The sequence below is a fragment of the Dipteris shenzhenensis genome, chromosome 7, assembly GCF_047967505.1.
Source record: "Dipteris shenzhenensis isolate YYH24624 ecotype China chromosome 7, Dip_SZ_1.0, whole genome shotgun sequence".
Classification (NCBI taxonomy): Eukaryota; Viridiplantae; Streptophyta; class Polypodiopsida; order Gleicheniales; family Dipteridaceae; genus Dipteris; species Dipteris shenzhenensis.
Window position 1 is genome coordinate 912,746 of NC_141602.1, and position 20,212 is coordinate 932,957.

At 44.4% G+C, this 20,212-nt stretch overlaps 1 protein-coding gene across 5 annotated transcripts in view; it reads left to right on the top strand.

The window, feature by feature from the left end:
• ALG3 (asparagine-linked glycosylation 3) overlaps window positions 1–20,212 on the top strand; it is a 134,717-nt gene that overhangs the window by 14,687 nt on the left and 99,818 nt on the right. For all 5 annotated transcript variants that reach the window (XM_087376881.1, XM_087376879.1, XM_087376878.1 and 2 more), the window contains one exon: window positions 16,159–16,227. In XM_087376881.1, the coding sequence (XP_087233007.1) occupies window positions 16,159–16,227 (69 nt within the window). The remainder of the gene's footprint in view (window positions 1–16,158; window positions 16,228–20,212) is intronic.

Below are 20,212 nucleotides of genomic sequence, written 5' to 3' on the forward strand. Positions count from 1 at the left end.
AATGGTAGAGGTATGAGTTCGGAATCTCTAGATAGTTCTAGGGTCCTAACCTCCAGAAGTCTCGTGGTAAGGGACGCCCAGGTTGGAAGTTGGGAGCTACTGGCCGAAGACAAGCCTCGTCCCTCAGGATCCCTCTCTGAGCAGACCTGCTGTTGCGATGAGGAAGCAGAATGGGGTGTTGTCGTTCCCTTGCCTGATGGCAGGGGTGTCAAAGAGGAAGAGGCTGCTATTGAAGCGGAGAGGGGGGCAGCGGGAGAGAGAGGTAGGGACGTGGGGGACAGAGGGCGGGGGGTGGGTAAAGAGGGTGACCATAGAAGGGGGGGCTGAGGGGGGGGGGGTGGGGGGAACCCTGGGGAGGGAGGGGGAAGTGAAGAGGAGGAGGGGGAGGGGTCTGGGGGAGGGGGGGGAGGGGGAGGAGGGAAAGGGGCGTCCACAGGCCCCCCCTGTTGATCAAGCTCGTCGGGGCTGTGGATCGGCTCCTTCACGGACCTCGTCGGGCTAGTGTCTGCGGCTTTCGCCATTGCCGCATCTGGAGCTCCTGGGGCTCTCTGCTACTGCAAGGGTGGGTGCGGAGGCTGAACTTCCGAAGCTAGAGGATCGACTGGATGGACAGTGGCCTCTGCTGCTGGGGGAGGTGACTCCTGCTGTTCCTCTTTTGAGGCCTCTCGGTCAACCCTCTCCCTCTCCCTGCAGTTGGCCCTCTGTCTACGGCGTTTACGCGCCTGCTTGCTTGGTTTCTTTTCCTTTTTAACCTGTGTCCAGTTCCCTTTTGAGGGGGTAACCCATGGGGTCTGGGACTCCTGCTGCTCCTGCCTGAGAGGGCGCTGAACTCAGGCCTGCTGACTCTGCCTACTTTGTGGAGGAGGGGGGGGGAGGCGCATGAGGGTGGCCACGGGGGCAATCTCAGGCGAGGTGACCCATCTGTTTGCAACGAAGACATTGGCTTGGTAGCCCGGAGATCTCCACCCTCTGGTGAAGTGTGCCCCCTTCTAGGGTCTCGAGAAGGATCAGCTTTGGGAGGGACTCCGGGCTCTCCACCACCAGTATGATCCTGGGGACTCCATCATCTGCTAGACAGAGGTGGCCGTCTCTGGCGAGGACTCGAGCACTGTGCCAAATGCTCGGCCAATGGAAGGGAGGATGGCTCGATAATCCTTGGGGAGCCCTGGGAAGCAGAGTGTAACCGGAAATCGTGGAACATGGTGTGTCGTATCCACGTCCTCCACTGTGAACTCATGATACCAAGGAAAGAGGTAGACAAGGTGCGGGTCAAGGAGAATGGGGCTCTGCTCCACAAGTGTCGAGGCGGTGTCAGGGGAGCTCAACTGGATGAGGAAAACACCTCGTCCATAGATGGTGACCTCCTGGATGTGGTCGCCCTCTAATGTCAAGCTCGCTTGGATCCACTCTTGCACCTGTCTCCGTGTAGGCGTGAGGCCCACAATTCTGCCCACAAGCGCCTTGTTCAGGAGGGATTGGACTGCCTGCTGTACCTGTTGTTTGTCAACTGGGGAAAGAAGAACCTTAACGGTTGTGGGAGTCGAGCGTGCTGCCATAGAGCCCCTCTGGCTAGACCAAAGGTCACCACCAAGATTTTCTTTCACTGTAACAAACACGAGTGCTCCCGCTGCAGGGAGGCAAATGAAAAAGGGATGAAGCGGAGAGGCGGAGGAGAGAGAAGGAGAGGGCAGGGGAGGAAGGAGGGAGCAAGGGGAGGAGGAGGAGGAAGGAATGAAGAAATGGAAGGAGGCAGGAGAGGCGGGAGAAGAGGAGAAGAAGGTGGGAGTAGGCAGAATGACGGGGGGGGCGCGTTGGCGGGAGGGTAGAAGGGCGGGAAGAGGTGCGAGGCGGCAAGGAGGGGAGGCGAGGAGGTGGAAGGAGGGGGGTGGAGCGGGGAAGGCAGCGGGGGGGGGAGGCGGAGGTGGAGTGGGGGAGAAAGCAGGGCGGGGGAGCGGGGGAGATGGCGGAGGTGGAGAGGGAGGAGGAGCGGGGGAGGCAGGCAGAGCAAGGGGCAGAGGTGGGCGGAGGTGGAGCGGGCGGAGGCAGAGCGGGTGGAGGGTATGGGCGAGGGCGGAGGTGGAGCGGGGGGTGGAGGTGGAGCGGGGAACATAGGGCGGAGCGGAGAGGGAGGGGTGAGGCGGAGTGAGGGCAAGGGCGAGGGCGAGGCAAGGAGGCAGGGCGGGCAGTGGGAGAGCAAACAGGCCGCGGGCAGCCTACAGGTCGCCGCGGGCAGAGGGGGGGAGCTCACCGGGCAGCTCCTCCATCTTCAGCTGCATCAAAGCATTTTGTGGTCCTTTGATCTTACCAGAAGGTACTTATACTATCTGCTGGATATCTCTAGACTTGAGCCCGCGTGCTCCACCTCGAGCGTATGTAGACTCTCCGTCCAAATCACAACACCTTGCTGCCCTGAGAGACAGCCAAGGTTCAGCCCTTGAGAACTTGGTCTGCAGCACACCTTCTACTCTTCTTCACCTCCAGGATGAGGCCCAATAAAGTGTCTTCTGGCTGCTCCTGTCTGCTCCTATTTCTGCTGAGCTGTTGGATGCAAAATGCCCTGCCAAAGGGCTCCTTTTAAGGGCCCCAAAGGGGCTCAAAACTGACCGACTTGAAGGGGCCTCCTGGCCGACTTTGTCTGTCCACCAGCCAACCCACACGCCCCTGTTTATAGGGCTGTGGGCACTTCTCTAGGGCTGTGTGCTGGCCGACCTGGTTGCCCAGCCGACCAGCCAGCCCAGCCCTATTTAAGGGCAGGGCCATGCCCATTTTCTTATGCAGGGGCCAGTCCATTGGACAGCCCATAACCAGGCCTGGTCGGCTGACTATACCCAGCCCAATCAGCCTATCTACACAAGCTGACCCTGCTGCTGCACACCTGCCTTCATTGTGCCATTTCCAGAGCCATTTCCACAAACCTCGCCAAGTAGCTCGCCATGTAGGCTTCTGTACCCCGGGATACCTTGCCATCTTGCTGCTCATCAGAATCCTCTTGCCAGGGCAGCAGATCCAAGGCATACTGCCCCGGCCATCTCCCCTGCACAAAGGCAACATCTGTTGCAGCCACTTTGATGCCTCCAGGTACATGATCTCTCTCTTCTTTGATGTGAGGTGCTGCCCATGTGGCAGCCCCCTCTCTTTCTTTTCTCTTGGGCATATCCTGCCCCGGGTCTTCCTCCCCCATGTTCTCCTCATATGGGGGCTTACATATGGGGAGGTGACCTTTCCAACACCCCCTCTCACCAACATATCTCGGCCCAATGAAAATGAAGATCTGTAAAGAAAGATGTAGGTCTGTTACAATCGAAGATCTCTATTACAACTACCTCTTTCTGGGCTTGTAGACTTCTAACTTGTCGTCTTGATTTTGTTTTTGTTTTTGTACTTCTCTCACATCCATTTTAGGCTCAAATATCGATCAAAATTAACAAGTATTGTGAATTCATTGACTAGATTTATTGAAGTGGGGCATAGTGGTGCAAATACTCTCCCACAAGCTGTCTAGAGCTGTTTACTCTCTCGCCAAGAGCTGCTCCCTACCTCTTCAAGCTGCACTCTCTCCTGCTGCACTTCTTCAGGCTGCTACCCCTCATGCCCTTGTTATTGTTACAGACGTGCAAACCACATGATTTCCCTTGCTAAGACTGTGTGACTGCTTGCATAAGGAGCTATAGCTAAAGGCTGTCCTCCTTTTTGCAGTCTCAGAATGCTCCAAGACTCACACAACCATAAAGATTGCATTCCATATATTAAAGACTAAATGCTGATGTTCAGACAGTCACCACACAGCTATATTCAAGCATTGAATGCCTGAGGTAAGTTGGTTTGTTTATAGTTGCTGCACTACTCTTGCTTTCTCCTCGTAGGAATGATATCAAAATACAGGGGTTGATTCTTCACCAGGAGCTTTGGAGGCCTTTGATAGGCAGAGTGGTGGATATCTTGATGCTTCAAGAGCAGATGCTGAAGCCGATGTGGTTGTGATGAACCTGTTGGATGCCACTATGCCACCTGTGTGCCCCCATATGAGGAAGACATAAGGGCTAGAGACCCTACTTATAATGGCTGATAACCATGTATGCTATCTTTAGTATAGCTATGCCATCTCCAGTATGGTCACTTGTCATCTTTGGTATGACTTTACCATCTAGAATAACATGTTGGTTGTTGCCGACTCAGTATGGTCATGATTATACCATGTTTAGTATGGTTCACGATCTACAACATGGTGATGGATCTTCAGTATCCATGGTTAGAGCCAAAGCTAGAGCATGTGGTGGACCTCACATTAGTGAGGTGATCAGTCTTTTGACTATTGTTCATTGGATGACCCTCCACTTGATATTAGATTATCAACATGGTGATGGATCTTCAGTATCCATAGTTAGCACATCCAGCGAGAAGATGCTGGAAAGCTAGAGCATTGGTAGACTTCATATTAGTGAGATGACGAGTCTTTTGACTATTGTTTATTGGATCACCCTCCACTTGATATTAGAATATCAACATGCCATACAAGAGTGGTGATGCTTCACACATCCACAAGGGTTTCCTAACACACATAGGGTCTAAAATATTCATTACTTCATTTAACACCTTTAACCTTGCTTTGGGGTACGCCTTGGTGTGCTAGGGATGAAGTTGGCTTAATGAGGACAGATTAAGATTACTTGGAGTTTATCTGTGAGACAGATTTGATCTTTGGAATCGTTAATCTTTTGAGTGTATTCTTGTTATGCTATTGATCACTGACATTGCATATTAGATAGAGCATGCAAGCTATAACCAATTGGTTCGAGTTGTCTAGGTCAAGTTATGAGCCTAGCAAGCATAGGGTAATAATTTGTTGTTCTAGGCCTAATATGTTATTAATCTCTATGGATGTCATGGGGCAAAATATTTATATGATAGTCAAGAACCAATGAATTAATTATATTATTTAGGTTATAATAACTCTTCATATATTTTATTAGCTTTGTATTAAAAACCAGTTTTCTTGCTTTTTGATTTTTCAGTTTTGTTGCTTTTGAACTTTCTAGTTTTTAAAGCCTTATTTCCCTGAGCTTTTCTCCTCCTATGAAGACTGTCTTGCTCAGTATTTTTGGCCATGATCTGCAATTGCTATTTGAGCTCTAGCCTCCATACTGCTCCCACTCTCATGCTACCCTCTCTTGCTGTTTCACCTATTTCATCTCCGACACTTGAACTAGCTCCTAGCCTCTTGCTTCACCGATTGTGATTTGTTTCTAGAGAGTTTTGTACACATAGTTTTCTACTCTCTTGCTTACCTTCTCTTGCTCCAGTGCAGTCATATACCTTTCAGGTATTTCAGCTTACTTTGAAACCACAGATGATACGTAAAATCTGTTTAAACCTAACTTTTTCTTCAATCACGGGCATAGGCACCTGGATTATCCTCCCAGCCAACCTCGGTGGTAGTAAGCTCTCTATATATTTTCGTTACGTGAAGGCCCCTGCTTACCAAATTCCACCAAGCCCCAAAATTCCCTAGATGGATCTAGTATGCCACATGTCTTCATTCTAGGGTCCCTCCTTAGTGCATCATTTACCCCTCTCTTGGGATATCATTGAAACCATTTGCCCCTTGGCACATTTCATGCATTTAGGCCCCTTGGCCTTAGATCCACCTAGTCTAGTGCCATGTCCCCCTCACCAAGGACCTTGACTTTAATTCCTTTTTGATCATTTACGTAAAGCCCAACAAATATAATACAAACATTGATTCTTTAAAGGAAAATGTCGACTGACCCTTCCGAGGTCATGTTGCCTCAACTTGAGCGTAACATTCCTTCCCTCTTCAGGCATCAGCGTCCTCGATGATAAAGTCTAGGAACACTCTCCGTAACTGGTATACGGATTCCCAGGTAGCTTCTAATAGAGGTAAACCATGCCATGCAACCAACACCGTGGGTATCTTTCGATTGCGTACTTGCATTGTTTCTCGGTCCATGATTCCTGTTGGTTTGCATCTTGCATTATCCTCTATCTCCTGAAACAAACAACACCCTCGATTAGTGAGTCACCTGTATGCAAAAATTTCTTTAAACGAGAAACATGAAACATTGGGTGCACCTTACAACCCTGTGGCAATTCTAATTTATAGGCTACCTTGCCTATTCTTTTTAGAATTAACCATGGCCCACAATATCGAGGTGATAACTTAGCGCACTCTCCTACAGTCAAAGACTTAGAGTGCGAAGGAACTCTGATAAAAACTTTTTCTCCTTTTTTAAATTTTCTAACGGATCTGTTTTCATCCGCATACGCCTTAGCTCTATCCATAGCTTGGCGGATGTTAGCTCTCGCAAGTGCTAGCATCTCCCGCATCTGAACCACAAAGTTCGCAGCACTAAGCACTTTTTGAGGTACTCCAACTGTAGTTGGATTCGCTGGTCTATAACCATAGTTCAACTCAAACGGACTAAACCCTGTAGAGGAATGTTTTCTATCATTGTAGGCAAATTCTAACAATGGCAACCACTTGTCCCATGTATGTTGCCTCAATGACACATATGCTCTAAGCATATCCTCTAAAATTTGGTTGATTCTTTCCGTCTGACCATCCGTTTTTGGATGATCCCCACTACTCATTCCCAACTCAGTCCTTAGTGTCTCAAACGCCGCAGTGTAAAAATGACCGGTAAATTTGACATCCCTGTTTGACACTATGGATTTGGGTAATTTATGCAAACGAAATAGATGTTTAATAAACAAATCCGCCACTTGTGGGGCACTAACAGACTCTCTAGTTGGAATGAAGTGAGCCATCTTGGTAAGACGATCAACCACCACAAGGATAGAATCATATCCACCTTGTGTCGTAGGCAGACCTATAATAAAGTCCTTCACCCGCTCTGCCTTACTTACCTGACACGAAAAACAACGTGTCACATATTCATGAATATGCTTTTTCATCTTTGGCCAAAAGAAATCTCGTCTCACAAGATCATATGTCTTCTCGACTCCTGGATGTCCCGCACATGGGCTATCATGGCATTGTTGAATGACTCTCTGCCTGAGATTATTCTGATTAGATACTACTATCTTTCCATTTCTTTTCAGCATACCATCCCTTATGGCATATCTTGCATAGGTTTGGCCTTTTTTGGATGCCAGGTCATCCTTTTTCCCAGATTGGAACACATGAGCCTTAGGCCAAAGGCTCTGGACGAACTCGTCTACCTTTTGAGTTTCTCTAATCTCGGTCATTAGAGCACTCTCTAATACCGTGAAACTCATTATGCATAATGCGTGACAACGCATCAACAACTTTATTATCCTTCCCTCTTCGGTACCGAATCGTCAAGTTAAACTCCTGCATGAGTTCTGCCCACCTAGCTTGGCGGCCTCTCAGGTGAGGTTGTTTACAAAAATGTTTCAAAGTATCATGATCAACAAACTCTGACCCATATAAATAATGTCTCCATGTTTTCAGAGCATGGACAACAGCATACAACTCTAATTCATGAGTTGGCCAATTTCGTTGAGAGGGAGGAAGCTTCTTGCTTTCAAAGGCTACTGGCCTTCCCTCTTGGAGGAGAACTGCTCCTACCGCAATGTCACTTGCATCGGTTTCAAGGAAAAACGGTTTCTGGGGATCAACTATTTTTTAAGCCGGTCCTGAGACCACAGCTTGTTTTATGGTGTTGAAACTTTCCTGTTGATTCTGTCCCCATATAAAAGGTACTTCAGATCAGTCAATGGCGATACTATTTCGGAATATCCTTTGATATGCCTTCGATAAAATTGGAGAAATTCCAAGAATGATTGCAAAGTGGTGAAACTCTGAGGGATTGGCCAAGTCAGTATCGCAGCCACTTTCTTTGGATCCATTTCCACCCCCTCAGGAGTAATTATGAATCCTAAATATTCAAGTCTTACCATACACAGTATAGTTTTCTTTTTATTTACATAAAGACTAGCTTTCCTCAAAGTACTGAACACTATTCTTAAGTGTTCGTAATGCTCAGCAACACTTTTGCTAAATATAAGAATATCGTCAATAAAGTGTACTACAAACTTTTCGATATACGGACGTAGTAAATCGTTCATAAGCATGACGAATGTAGCTGGAGCATTGGTAAGTCCAAAGTGCATTACCAAAAACTCCTAATGTCCAAACCTGCTCCTGAAAGCGGTTTTATGCACATCCTCGGCTCTAATACGGATTCGATGGTAGCCACATTTAAGGTCTATCTTACTGAAAATTACGGCCCCATGTAATGCATCTAGCAAATCATCGATCCGAGCCATCGGATACCTGTGCTTAATAGTGATATTATTCAATGCTTTGTAATCTATACAGAGGCGAAAAGTATCATCTTTCTTCTTCTTTAATATCACTGGCGAAGCAAAAGGTGAGAAACTTGGTTGAATCTACCCCAACTTGAGGTATTCTTCCAATTATCTTCGTACCTCCGCTTCTTCGATAAAACTCAACCTATAGGGAGGTCTATTTACAGGTTCTGCCTTCAGGATTAGTTCAATCTTATGCTGAACATTCCGCTCTAGAGGTAACCTATAAGGTAACTCATCCCTAAAACAATCAGAGAACTGCTCTGTTATTTAATCAGCCAGCTTGGCCATCTCTCCATTTTGGGCAACATCAGTGCTAGCCGAAGAATCATCAATCGGCTCTACCGATGTTGTACAAAGAAACAAAAACTCTTCTTGAGCTTTTCGAATTTCCAGTACAGAAACCAACGGTCCTTGAGGTATATCTTTTTCACCTCGTAAGACATACATCACATCATTCATCTTGAATTGATGAATGTGCTTTTTCCAATCTATGGCTGGATTCTTCCTAGAATGCCAAGCCTTACCCAGGGCTATGTTTGCATGAGCAAGCTTTGTCATTTCAAAATCAAGCTTCTCAGCATAGTCCTGAATTCGAAGCTCCAACTGGGTAACCCTTTGGTTTGCCATTCTGATTGTATATGCATAGTCAGATGGGCTAGTCTTTAGTTTCAGCCTCTTTACGAGCTTGGAGTTAATTACATTGTGCATTGACGCTGAGTCAAACAACACAATGACATCATGATTAGCTACTTGCCCTTTCATCTTAATTAACTCCGTATCATTAAAGGCTGTATATTCCGTTGCTTCGGGCTTTGACATGACATTATCAGGTGCACTATTTACTAACTTAGCAATAGACATACATAACAAAATAGGTACTGACCTTTGAGAAGATCCCACTAGCTGAATCTGCATCTGTTCTGCCCTCCATTTCCACGTTGCATTCTGAGATCACCATCTCAGCCATCCGACGATCTTTGTTTCGTGGACAATCTTTCCACTGATGAGGTTGAAGGCATCCAAAACACAAGCCTTCTCTCCTCGCTTTTTCTCTTTGCTCTGGGTTCAAAGAAGACTTTCACCAAGCCCGGGCTGCCATTGGTGTTACTTTTCTTTTCATTGCAATGGTGGTACTTGATTTAGGAGTCTCAACTGGTTTCGCCTGCTTGGCTTGACCACTAGGCTGTGAGGCACTCCCTTTGCTAATCCACTTCTTCTTAAACCCAGTTTTCTTCGGGTACTCATACCGAGTCCCAACCTGCACAAACCCACTTGGTCTGTTCCCCTTTGCATCCTCATAGTTCAAGGCTATGGCAATTGCTTCATCTAGCGTGTTTGCATACTTAGTCCGAACTTCCATCTTGATCCGATCATTCAATCCAAAGATAAAATCTTTTACCTGGATTGACTGAGATGGAGGTTCTTCAACTTTCATTACACTTTCTCTGAACTTATCAGTGTATTCTGCCACTGATAAATTTCTCTGACGAAGGTTTCGATACTGATCCCAAGCTCGGGATGCTTCGTCAAGAGGTAAGAGTTGTTTTCTAAAATTTTTTTAAAACCCCTCCCAAGTAGTGGATGCCACTCCATCTTTTTGCTGTTTTATCCACCATCTATCCGCTGCCTCATTAAACATATTGGTGGCCTCGCGAATTTTCTTCATATCATTCCTGATTTCACAAATGGCGAAGGTCTCGTCCCATTTGTGTAACCAGGTCTCTATGATATCGGAACTATGGTCAGACATCCGACCAAAATACTTTTCTGGTATATAATTGGCAATATTAGGCACTAAGCTTAGCCCTCCTAGGCTCGACCGTATGAACACTGGATTCAGGCTCCTTTGGATCTTTACCTTTCTCTTCACGAGATGGTCTGGTAGACATACTATGTACCATTTTCCTGAGCTCGGATTGCCCTACATTTGCTTGTAACTGTTGCACTAAAATCTGTTGCAAGGCATCCTCCAATAAGGCGATTCTACCAGACAATGTATGGCCTGCTGGGCACGACACCTGCGGGGTCGGCCGGACTTCCGACTCTACGGGATCCATCCTAGAAGTCTCTTCTTCTATTTCCATTTAGGTTGATGGGTGTTTATTTATTTTAAAAAAAATAAAAAAAATAAAAAATAAAAAAAACACCGCTTGAAACTGTATTTACAAATCGGAAGTCCAACTTCCAAATTTACAGTTAACCAGGCATATATCACAATGTAACCAAAACCACTTTTCCCTATGCTAGGGAAACTCTTGCAATCTGAATTAACTTAAACACGGATGCAAATAAACTCAGAAGGCATAGAAAACTCCCTGGCCATTCATGTAGCATAGAGAGATGAAGTTTTTCCTGTATTTAAACCAGATGAATATTCCTGCTGTGGCTCAGCTACACCCTCGTTGGGAACCCAAAACACCCCAGCTCCCACTTCAATAGTTATCGTCTGCTATCTGCATAGTACTCGTTGATAACCCAGATCCCCAAATAACAATTATCACAAACAAGTCCCGTGACCACACAGTAATCCTCTGCAGGTAGTCGTAACTCCAGTAACCTCACCAGAAACCAACTGCAGCAGGGAAAGTGTTCTTGCCTCCCTACGTAAAGCTTCATAACCTCCCTACATAGGTGTCGTGAAGGATTATGATATGGCTTCTTCACACAATCTCCGTGATAGTTAAACGCAATCAAAGGCAATACCAAGGTGGTCAATCCGATGGCGAAGAAGACAACCTATGCAGCTATTGTAACGCACGGACTTCGCACAGTAATTGAACCACGAATCGAATGCTTCCAACCATATAATATTCCGCCAGCCCATCAATCTGCGTGCAACAACTGGTTCTTCACGCGATGCCAAAAAGCCCTGAAGGTACCAAATTATGAACCTGCAGCTGTACGCAATCGCTTCACTATTTCTTCTATCACCAAACTGTTTTACGCAAACTGATACCACCGAAATCACGATATAATTACACAACTAGCCCGTGCTCACCGGCTCCCGTAATCCCGTCTTCCACATCTTCATTCAACGATGAAAATCACCTAAATATTACGGTCAGCTAGTCCTGAGGGTAACAATCCGTAAACCAGCGTGTGCGCCACTCTTAGCCTTTTCTCTAAATCTCGTAAAACAAGATCCCCGTTCCTTTATTGGCTTCCCGGTGGTAGCACGCTATGGCTTAACGAAGATTCGGATCAACAGCTCAACGTTCCGCAACGCTCTGCCTGCTGAACACCAAAGCCCAAGATCTCTCTCAATTCCCCTTTTCCCAATCGCCTGCAGCTCTGATACCAAATAATACGTAAAATCTGTTTAAACCTAACTTTTTCTTCAATCACGGGCATAGGCACCTGGATTATCCTCCCAGCCAACCTTGGTGGTAGTAAGCTCTCTATATATTTTCGTTACGTGAAGGCCTCTGCCTACCAAATTCCACCAAGCCCCAAAATTCCCTAGATGGATCTAGTATGCCACATGTCTTCATTCTAGGGTCCCTCCTTAATGCATCATTTACCCCTCTCTTGGGACATCATTGAAACCATTTGCCCCTTGGCACATTTCATGCATTTAGGCCCCTTAGCCTTAGATCCACCTAGTCTAGTGCCATGTCCCCCTCACCAAGGACCTTGACTTTAATTCCTTTTTGATCATTTACGTAAAGCCCAACAAATATAATACAAACATTGATCCTTTAAAGGAAAATGTCGATTGACCCTTCTGAGGTCATGTTGCCTCAACTTGAGCGTAGCAACAGATCACTTGCTATTTGAATCCATACTGGCACTAGAATATTTAGCAAACCTTGCCTGGCTTCCTATCTCAATTTTGACTGACCTAGGCAGTCCAGGACTGCTCAGCTATCAGCGATTTGCATTATGAGGAGGAGTTTATGCTCAGATTGGCGATCTAGACACATGCAGAGTCATTGTTTCAAATTCTAGAGGAGGCCAAGGTAAATTGCGATTTCTTCTAGAGCCTTATTTTCAACTTGTAAATTCAGTTTTGGTTTCACTGGCTCCTTCTTGCTATTGTTTTTTGTTTTTGTGCTTATTCAAAGATAGATTGGCTGAGTTCTAATATATTTGTAACTCTACTTCTTGGTTATGCGTTCTAGTCTAGTTTCAATCAATTTGGTTAAGTTTTTCTAAACCAGAACTGCTATGACCTACTGTTACTAATGTGGAATTGATGCGCTTGACAACTTAAGAGATAGACTGAACCCAGCTTTGGAGATTTGCTAAGTTGGCATTTTTTGGGAGTTTTGGAAGCTATTTCGTATCTGGACACTATCCAATATTCAGTTTCCGATTCTTGTTTGAGGAATCATTTTATCTAGTGCAATTATGTGTGATAGGACTTCCAGGTTGATTTGTTCTGCCCGAAAATCTGGTTGCTATTGTAATTAAGGCAATCATCATTGTAATAATGAAATATACCAGGGCTTAGTCTTGGTAGGGGTGCATCTCATTCACAACCCATCAATTGTTTGAGGAGGAATCAGTGTATCGAATGCAATTATGTGTGATAGGGCTTCTAGGTTGATTTGTTCCACCGGAAAATCTGGGTATACCAGGGCTTAGCCTTGGTAGGCGGTGCATGTCATTCACACCCCATCGAATGCTGGCGTCTATTTTATTTTTCCTTTGTAAACACTATCCCTTGTGTGAATTCGAATTAGATGTGTGAAAGTTTAAGTGCACTTTGAAAGGTTATTTGGATTCCAAGTTTATTTCAGTTAGTCATCAGAGATTGTGGTATAGCACGACTTTGACATGCATGGTAGAGCTAAATCTGGGATTAGTAAGGCTAATGAAAATTGAGTTACACACAGAGTTGTAGAGAGATTAGCCTTCAAAGAAGGTTGAAATCTCTAGATTTAAGTAGTGCCACATCATAAAAGTGACCCTTAGAAGTGGCATGTGGCAAAAGTGACCCGTGGATTATCTGTGACATGTGGCAATCTTACCCCTCCATGCCATGTGGAAGTCCTCCCGACAAATGCATTTGGTTGAGGGAAGAGATTTTACATGACATGTGGAAGAGCTTCCTTTAGTCCTTGCTTTTCCACACTTGTTTCTTCCTACAGCTCTTGTCAAGATGGGATTTCCACTCATTAGGCCTTCGACCACTTGCCTCAAGCTTTTAAACGTTTGCCATCCTAAGGACATGTTTGTCCTTGGTCCATGCACCATTGGTATCTTCACCTACCACTTGGCCAATCCTTACCAGCTTGAATTGGAGTCTGCATCTCCTTCCTCTCTGATCGCCATCCTCTCTTGTATAAGAAGAGGGTTCTTAGAGAGCTCAAGGGTTGGCTATTCCCAACTCCCCATAAGCTCCCTAGCAGATTGGCTGCTACATCTTTCCTCCAAGTTCCAGGAGAGCTACACCCTGGTGGTGCATATACTTTCATTGAGCTGCTACCCTACCACCCAGATCTGCCCATGCTTTACCTTGAGCTGCAACACAACTAGCGCACACTCCCGTGGGCTGCAAGCAGCAGCATCACTTGTTCATGAGTTGCAAAGAGGTGCATGTTCTCTCCCATGGGTTACATAGAGTGCAAATACATCCCAGGAGCTATCCAGAGTCTTCATGGGCTGCTATACTATGCCAAGTGCTGTTTGCATAAGCACCTGCACTCTCTCCTACTGCTGCACTTGTCCAGGCTGCTGTCGTGCTGCTATTGTAGGACCTCTACACGCTGGTTGCATGTTTGATGTGGTTCAAGTTACTAATGTTTAACCCTCATGACTGCCTTTGCTAAGACTGTTTTACTGAGGGCAAAGAGCAAGGCATAAATGAAGGTTACCCTCCTTTTTGCACTTGTAGGATGGTCTAGGACTTACATAGCCATAAAGATTGGATTATGGCTATTGGCTACTATATGCTACTGTCTAGACAATCACCACACAGCTACATTGGAAGCATTGAATGCCCGAGAAAAGTTAATTGTTTATATTTTCTGTAGTTTCAAATCAGAAGGCTATTAGGAATGCTATAGAGATATAATGATACAATCTTTTTTTTCTGAATTTCAATTTACATTTTAAGTTTTGGAAAGATAAATCGAGTCTGGACTAGTGCTTCTCTGCAAGCATGTCAAGCATAGAGAGAGTTTAATCATGTGACAGTGACTATTTGTTTGAAACAACAATGTTCTATGAGCTTCTGCAGTGCAGGGAATCGATATTGGCTCCTGGTATACTGCTAAGTTGCTTGAGAATTTCCCAAGAAAACATATCATATCATTTCTCAAAAAGCTACATACTTCTTTGTTGGGTCCTGCACAGAGGGAAGTGGTAGAAAGGGACCATCCACAAGGAGCCGAAGGCCATCTTTTGTTTATTGTGATGATGATTAGATGTGAATAGCAAGGAAGAGAAGAGATCAACCACTTCCACCCTAGATAGCACCAGAAGCGAGGAGGGTCTGGGTGCCGATTCCTTTGAGGAATTTTGAAAGGAAACATTTATATGGATCTTATATAAAACTTTAAGATTTAGTAGAAGCTGAATGTATTGCGTTGTTTGTCCCAAATATCAAGTTTGGATTTATAAGATTCAAATTGTCAAGTTACAAGTAAGCAAAATCATCAAAATATCAAATGTTTTGCTGCGCAAACACTAGGTCAATGTGTTTTGAAAAGATTCCTTTTAGTTATCATTTTGATCTAATGTTGTGATTCCAAATGTAATGCTATTATTTACACTAGTGTCCACTTGAACCAGCATCCAACTCACTGTTTGGTTCACAAGCTAGTTGAATGTTAGATTTATGTATTAGCAAGACAATGAATATATCATTCAATTTCATGTTCGGCAGATTGAATCAGCTAGTCACATGTGACTTAGCAAGTTGTTTAAAGATCCTTTGTAGATAATTTGGAATATAGTGTTGCATTGGGCCTTGGATCTCTGACAGTGGGGAAGGCTTACTAGATGGTAGGATCCCTATATATAGCTATAGTTAGATGCACACAATTGAATGAATTACTATAGTCTGAAATGCCATTCCAATTACTGGCTATAAGCTTCTTGGACAAGAAAAGTGCACACAATGAAAATTACGATGACTAAAATAGCATGAACATAGGTATGAAAACCTAATCTAAAGAGGTGGGAGGTGTGAGGAAGAAGCCAGTGCCAGCTTGAGCCTTCATGAAGAAGCAGGGTTTGAGCAACCCCTATGTGGTGCTCACACGGTTTGCCCAATCAGAATGGATTAAAGCACGTGCATTGGTGAGAGGTCTCACATGATTGGCTGCTGTAAAATGTATAGTGGTGGGTGCATTTGAGACATGGCAACCCCACATATGATTAACGAATGAGATAGTATCATGTGACCTATTCTTTTTATCCACAAGGTACGTTAGCGTGTTGGCCACTATAAAATAGCTAACAATGTTATGGGTTGAAATTGTAACTAAGACTTTCTAGGCCCTAAGGTTTACCTATCACTCTTGGAACCTTTTTCGTAATCCTAAACACCAAATTGCTCCAGGGCAATCCAATGGGATAAATCCATAGTCCATTGCTTATTTTTCCTTAGTCCACCTTGATTCTACTATGTGGTAGTTTAGAAGCATTCCTCATGGACTATGAGAAAATATTTTAATTTTCTATTTTTTCATAGGCCACACCTTCAAATGGGCATGTTAGGCACCTTTTTTGTATGACAATTGAGTAAAGACACTCTTTTTGTTTGATAATTGGATGGTGTTTTGAATATTAAATATTTTGTGTGTTTGGACTTGTGTGGGAAAGTGCTTTGAAACAATATTTCTAGGTAATGTCCTAGATGTCTCTTACTATCTCTTCTTGTCCATTTCTTAGGTACTGTTTGGGCTACTCTATATTTTAAATATAGGCATTGTCTTAACAATCTACAACCGAACAAGATTGGTGAGTTTCTTGTGACTTCATGGCAGATTGCAATGTCTAAGATTTGATGACAATAGGACGTTTTAGATGCAATCATAGAGAGAGAAGATTGGCGGATCCCAATGTGCTCTAGCTATTTATATGATGATGATTTTGTGTTTTCTTTTTAGACTTAATTATTAAAAAGCATGATCTTTATTCATGTTTTACTTCCTTTGGATTGTTTGAAAATGGAATGTCGTCCGCCCGTCGCCTGCTTCATCCGCCCGTCGCTCCCCTTGCTCTACCCGCCGCCTTAGCTAGCTAGCCAGCTAACTAGCTGGCTGCGCCACTAGCAGCTAGCCAACGTCGCCACCAACAGTAGAACCGCCACCAGCAGCGCCGTCGCCAACAACACCTCCTCCTTCACTTCACATCTCCGACAGTCCTTCCTTGATCACTTGTTCTCTGCTCCTTGCTCACTTCGCAGCAAGCTTCTAACTTCTCTAACCCCGAGTTGGGCTAAACCCCAGCCCAACCTGGGGGTTAGGTTCAGCTAGGGGGTTATACAGAAATAGCCAATATGGAATGGCCTACCCTCTCCTCCAAATCCCCCTCAACTTCATCAGCCTCAACTATCAGGACTCGGTTCTCTACAGTTGCAGCCATGACACCCTCTTCGTATGCACGCAATTACCAACAAGAAGGGTCCAAATGACACTTCATTGGGCAACATGAATAGATTTATTATTTGCAACAAGAAGTCAAAGAGTTAAGGCTTGAGTTGGTAGAAGTAAAAGCCTGACTTCAAGCTCTAGAGGGACCTGGCAAGCAGGCAATAATGAGGTTGTGAACTCATGTAAGAATTCTGCTCCTACTCCTCAACTAGTCTCTACCTATAGTCAAAGATATGGTTCATACTGAAGTACAATCAATCAAGGAAGAAGTGAATGAGGAGTTCAACACAAAGGCAAACAAGACTGATATCCAAGAAGAGATCAAAGAACATGAAGCCAGACGCGATAATGCATTGAAGATTAGAGTGGGGGGGCTCCTTGAAGGATGGTTCAAAGATGATGACTCTTTCAATGAGACTTTAGCACATGTCAAAGCAGCCATGCCTAATATTGAATGGAAAGTTGATGATGATGATGACGGAGCAACTAATATCCGGCACTCGAGAGGACATGCTATCTTTACACTTAAGTCACGAGATTTACGGATCAAGCTTCTTCGACAATCTTACAAGTTGAAAGGGACCAAGATGTGGATAGCTGAGGAACTTACACGAGCTCAATTGAAGAATAAGGCAATGGAATTAGCTAAAGTCAGGGTTGCTAGGAAGGATGGAAAATGGGCAGTTTACTGTGAATGCATAGCACTAATCAAAGAGTTTAAATCCAAACCAAAAGACTCTCAGTCTTAAACGGATGTATGGCTGATTACTCTTTCATACTATTATGTAGGTACTCTAAATAATTGGGGTTGCTTTTGCACTCCCTGGGAGCTGCCATGTGCCTTCTTGAAGTAGATGTAGATGGTTCTTTTGCTGTCCCACAGACCTGTTGGTCTCCCGTGGACATGAATAGACTTTCTTTCTTTTCTCTTTCTTTCTTTGTGTTTTTTTTTTGGTTGGTCTTTTAGAAAACCTTAATTTGTAAGATTTGATGGTGCTTTCCCAAGATGGGATAAGATAAATTATCTATTGGCCATTCCCGATTCTTAGTGGGCTGGTGCTTTTTCAGGTGGATGCTATTGCACGTTGTGGAAGAGCCTTTCCACTTCTCGTCCGGGTTCCATAAAAAATACATCCGAAATAAGCAAAAGTTTATGTTGGGAATAAATCTAGATAAGGATCCCCACTTCCTTTTCCCCCTTCTCTGGCCATGGAACTAAGAAAGAGTGTATAATAGCCTTCTCAATTGGTGAATCTTTCATGATTGCTGTTTCTCGCATGCCAAGATTTCACTCTCTTATGTGGAGAAAGTGATGGGTTTAGCCTTTACCATGAATGCCAATGGGCAAAACCCTTTGGATTTTTAAGTTAAGGCAAGAAAAGATAGGTTTACCTGTGTGAAGGGGGGAAAGTCTAATGAAGCTGTAAATATAATATCATATTTACTGTAACCTAAGCTGCTTAGATGGGGGACTTAAACTTGAGACCAATTGGTAGACATGGCCCGTATGCATTTGTGCGTAGCACTGCTATAACGATGAAGTCATACTTTCAGAGAGAAGAAAGCTCACAATCTCACATCAGAAGAAATAAAGGCTTGATCGTTGGTAACTTTGGGGATGATGTGCATCTAGCATATTTGCTGCAAAGCTCTATACAATTGTCATCCAAGTTTGTAGCACTTTCTCTTTCTAGTGAATCCGATCCTTTTGATAATTTGCTTTGCAATATGGATCCATGGTAATACGAGCTATGATGTCTCAAGGTGACTTTCACATGGAGGGTTGGGCGATGTTACATGCACAAATAGAGGGTGCCAAAGTACTCTGAAATTGGTGGTCATGGTTATATCTGTATTTGATTTTTGCTGTTGAAGTCCAGATGGTCTAGCCTTGACCCTCCAACAAGTCCTTGATTTAAAGAGTTCACATGTCCCTCATCAATAATGTGTCGGGTACCGCCATGAAGGTCCACATTCAGTCTATAGATGCCTCCGTGGATGTGTGCAAGCCAAAATGCAATCCTTTATACCATTGTCCTTGAAAAAGGCTCTTGCAGGTGGCGGATTTTCGTGATCTTACTACTATAGGTATTGCATATGTTTTGGGTAAGCAAGGAAAGTATGGAATTCTCCTCTTGTAAAAAAGCATCAAATATTGGTGTTCATGGACACTCTGTTGGAAAGCGCTTTGTTGACTAAGTGCCCCGATTATCTTGGCTAGCGTTTTTGGGAATTTCGTATCTTTGTGTTAAAATATTGGAAATAGTGTTACTTGCTAGTTTTGCATCATGGTCATTTTTTGGATACCCAAGGCTTGTCGTCGCCCTTGTATTTCTTGATTTTTCAACAGCTTATTCCTAATCTTTACAACATCTTCAATTTCTCTTGGATGGAATGGGTGCCGGTAGTGAAGATCTATGCCCTCTTGTCCTCCTTTTATTTGTGAAGGAGATGATCAAGAAGGACTTCTTGTAGATTGGCAACGTCTTTGATCTGGCGTAGCTCTCTTTCCGGATGTGGAGAGCGTAACGTATTCCTTTTTTTTTTGTAAAAAAGATTACTTCATTAAGTATGAATGAAAACCGCAAGAGCAAGCTCTATTGCGGGAGTATATCATGCCATGCATGAGGAAAAAACCAACTCAAAAAGAGCTTACAAAAATCCGAGGTGGAGGTTGAAAATGCCACCTCAACCCTGAAGGAGACTCAGAGAAGAAAAGAGATCCTCTCCAAACTCTGAAAAAAGTATCTCTCCTGGCTATAGCTGCTCTGGAGGATCCTTGCATACTCGCCTAGATGGCCATCAGTGTGTGTATAGTATCAGTCCATATATTGGCCATAGATTGGGAAGGGTGAACTATCCTCCATTGCCTCCGTACATCTGGCCCTCCAAATATGCCAAGCTACAATCCTAGCCAGAATCTCCCATGATGCCTCTACCGAGGCACGAGCAGCTCTAAAAGGAGTGAAGGGAACATCTTGGAGAGAACATGACTCCACAGAGTGTCGTCGTATAATGAAGGCTGAGTCTGAGTCATGTCCCTCAAAAAACACCTGAGGGCCAGTAAGAGATAACCATGCCATTGATCCCCAAGTCATGAAGAAGGGTGCTCTATGAAATATGCTAAGCATCATAGCAACACCCTTCTAGGTCGTCCTCGCCTATCTGCACTCCCAAAGGGAATGCTGAATTGACTCAACATCTGCGTGGCATCGAGGACAAGTAGGGTCAGCCCCAAACCTGGATCTCCACAGGTTCACTGCAATCCCTCCATGAATAGAAGCGTGATCGATCTATTCCTGAGGGATTTCTAGAGCCTCCTCCAAACGTTTTTTGCACCTCTGCAGAAA